Source organism: Bos mutus, chromosome 5 (genome assembly GCF_027580195.1).
Source record: "Bos mutus isolate GX-2022 chromosome 5, NWIPB_WYAK_1.1, whole genome shotgun sequence".
NCBI lineage: Eukaryota > Metazoa > Chordata > Mammalia > Artiodactyla > Bovidae > Bos > Bos mutus.
The window spans coordinates 72,756,125-72,759,660 of record NC_091621.1 but is presented as its reverse complement, the minus strand read 5'-3'; the positions used below and the strand labels follow the sequence as shown (position 1 = coordinate 72,759,660).

At 32.9% G+C, this 3,536-nt stretch overlaps 1 protein-coding gene across 1 annotated transcript; it reads right to left on the bottom strand.

Annotated features, from left to right (window-relative positions):
- Positions 1–1,868: 1,868 nt before the first annotated feature.
- LOC102275385 (olfactory receptor 6C76) lies at positions 1,869–2,801 on the bottom strand. The gene has a single exon (XM_005889078.2). It carries the CDS (start codon positions 2,799–2,801, stop codon positions 1,869–1,871), a length of 933 nt encoding a protein of 310 aa, XP_005889140.2.
- Positions 2,802–3,536: the final 735 nt, after the last annotated feature.

Sequence of the window (3,536 nt, the reverse complement as noted above, 5' to 3'; positions counted from 1 at the left end):
CATTATTGCACCATTACTCAATTACTAGCAGTTTTAGATGCTTAAACTATATGTAACATAACAAATCTAGGATTAAACAGAATTATTGACTTTCCTTTGCATGTGAAAATTTTGCAACCAAGAGAAACTCAACCTACAAATGGCAAAACTAGAGGCAAATCTAGACAACTTAATTCTAACATATATATATTTAAGCAGCATCCTATGGCTATGAAACATAGTTCATGGTCAAGGATCAAAGAGATGATTCTTTAATCAACATTTACTCAGAGGGGTATCAATAAGCTTCTTCCAACTGATACTTTTATTGAACTGAGTGGCAGGGAGTCTTGCTTTTTATCATAAACTGAAAAGGATGAACTGAAGTCTACAAGGAACTGTACTATCTATTATGTGATGAAGAACAATTTATTCTGGAAGAATGAAACAGAATTAAACCAAATGAAGATAGATTAAAATCTTTAACAGAGAAAAGGGGAAGCATTTGAGAGAAAATATGAGCAATAAATAGTTATGGGATAAGCGAATCTATCTTTCCAGTTCCTGAGTTAAGCAGAATTTTCTGGGATCCTACAAATCTTCCTGAGTTTTTTGTTCTATATCTTATTTCCCCCTTAACTTGATTTTACTTTTAATGTTTATTTGGCAAGCAATATAATCCCACATAATATATTGGTCAAATCTTATCAAAGTTTATTAAAGATACCAATAGAGAAAAAATACTAATAGTATTTGTATGTATGAAGTAAGATTCTCATAATGGAAAATAAAATATTTTCAAGCCAAATACTGCCATCTCTGTATATAACTACCTTCTAAAAATCTATTTATATGGTATTGCAATTTCTTTAAATATTAGCTCTATAAAAGTTCTGTATTCAAGAAATGTTTATTAAATAAATAGTTTCTGCATTATTTTTCTTATCTAAATTATCATACAGTGAATTGCTAAAACAGACATAAATGTAGAAAAGTATTTTTCCATTACTAATCTGTTGTTCTGATGACAAATACATAGAATATTTAAACATTTTTATGTAGAATGTAAGTAAACTGTAAGTTAAATTTCATGCTCAAAATATTATTTTTCAACAATGCCTAACTCCTATATTACTTAGTTATTTCTACACCTTTATGACTGAGTTTCCTCTATTTCACTTGATAAAAACCATTAAAAGTATAGTATGCATAAATATATATATATATATACATATATAGAGACATATATATGATTGTATACTCATATAGCACATATATACATATTTGCATGCTTCTAGAGACATGAGTATGTACTTTTGGATTTAGACATATATAAATTAATAGTAATTTTATTCTACTCAAATATTTTAGGTGGTGTTTAATGTCGTGCATATTATTTGACATTAATAAATGGAGCTTCCCATGTAGCACTAGTGATAAAAAGCTTGCCTGCCAATGCAGGAGTTTTAAGAGACGTGGGTTCGAACCCTGGGTCAGGAAGATCCCCTGGAGGAGGGCATGACAACCCCCTCCAGTATTCTTTCTGGAGAATCACATGGACAGAGAAGCCTGGTGGGCTACAGTTTGCTGGGATGCAAAGAGTCAGATGTGAGTGAAGCAGCTTTGCACTCACACACATGTTAATATGAGAAGGGCTTTTAGTTCTAAATTTAAGTTTATAATACGAAATCACATAAGAACACTCCGAAATGATACTGTGCTAAAGTTCATACAAGGAAGATTTACAATAAGAATATTAAATTCAAAATAGCCTAAACAATGCTGTTTCTGTAAAGAAATAGAATAAGGTAGAATATATTTTAGAAAAGATATTATTCATTGGTTCTCTAGTTAAAATTGTATTTGTTTTAGTTAAAATTTAAGTCAGGTCAATGTTTTGAGAACATCTTTCTCACAACATCCTTAACTGCTTGTTTTACCTGCTGGTTCCGTAAGGTATAAATAAACGGATTGAGCATAGGAGCCACAGAGGTATTGAGCATAGCTACTCCCTTTGTCAAAGCAACCCCTTCCTTTGCTGAGGTTTTCACATACATGAAGATGCAACTTCCATAAGAGATTGAGACAACAATCATATTGGAGGAGCAGGTTGAAAAGGCCTTTTTTCTTTGTTGGGCACAAGGGATTCTCAGAATTGTTCTGAGGATGTAGGAGTAGGAGAGGATTACTAACATCAAGGTGGACATGAGCGTCAGCAGAGCTAAAACAAAGCTCATGAGTTCTAGTGTGTTGGTGTCTGTGCAGGAGATTTGCAGTAAAGGAGCAGAATCACAGGTGAAGTGGTCAATGATATTGGAGTCACAGAAATCCAGCTGCAGCCCTATGGTCAGTGGAGGAAAGATCACCAAGAATCCAGCCAGCCAAGAGCCGCCTACAAGCTGGTAGCAGATCTTGTTACTCATGATGGTTGTATAATGCAGAGGTTTGCAGATAGCCACGTAACGATCATAGGACATAGATGCCAGGAGAAAAAACTCTGTTGAACCAAGAAGGATAAAGAAAAAGAGCTGAGCTGCACAAGCATTATAGGAAATAGATTTGTCTCCAGTTAGAATGCTTATCAAAAATCTAGGATTACAGACAGAAGTAAATGAGATTTCTAAGAAGGAGAAATTCCTGAGGAAAAAATACATGGGCGTCTTCAGATGGGAAGCCAGCAGTGTAAGAATGATGATAGTCAGATTTCCACTAACACTCAGCACATATGTGAGAAATAAAAAGAAAAAAATAGCAGCTTGCATTTTGGGATCATCAGTCAGACCTAGAAGGATGAACTCTGTCACTGATGTTCTGTTTCTCATTTCTGGTGGCTGATTGTTGACAAATCTTACTGGCAGATACAAAACAGTAATAAATTGATTAGATAAGCATAAATGTCTGCACCCGTTTTTCAAGTAATAATTTTATTTTCACAAAAAGTTTCTGGACTTTTATACATATATTTTCCTTCCCAATTTTATTATACATCTTAGGAGTGTTTCTTTTGCTTAATATTAGTCTCATCTGTAGGACGTAATGTCCTCTGATCCTTACTGCATGTCTATTGTGTCTTCATTTATTACTCTTGTTACCTGGAAAATCTGGTGATTAAACATGAACTCTTCTCATGCTTCATTGTTAAGCTAAAATACAGAGGAAATTATGTTCTCAAGTTGTCTTTTCCAGGCATTAAAATTCTGACTGATAATGGAAACCAGTGATCTGCCTAAACTTAATATTTCATAGGGAAAATTCTAAACGTTCTTTTGGAGAAGTAGTGAGTACTACCTCTGTTAATTTATTTATTGCCCTTTTTAAAAAATACAGAGACCAAGTCATTGTAATGTATCCTAGACTTTTATTTATATTGAACTATGGTTTATATAATATTATCCATATTTTAAAACCCAGAAGTCCATTCAATTTCCAGAATTTAGAATCCCTTAACCCTTGCCTTTATTCTTGATTTCTTAAAAATATAACTTTTCATGATATGCAATTAATGTACTGATTTTAATAGATTGTTTAAAAACTTCTAATAAAATAAGTTCTACAGA

Excerpts from the sequence above, each read along its gene's own strand:
- LOC102275385 (XM_005889078.2), bottom strand. The coding sequence starts at position 2,801 with ATGAGAAACAGAACATCAGTGACAGAGTTCATCCTTCTAGGTCTGACT.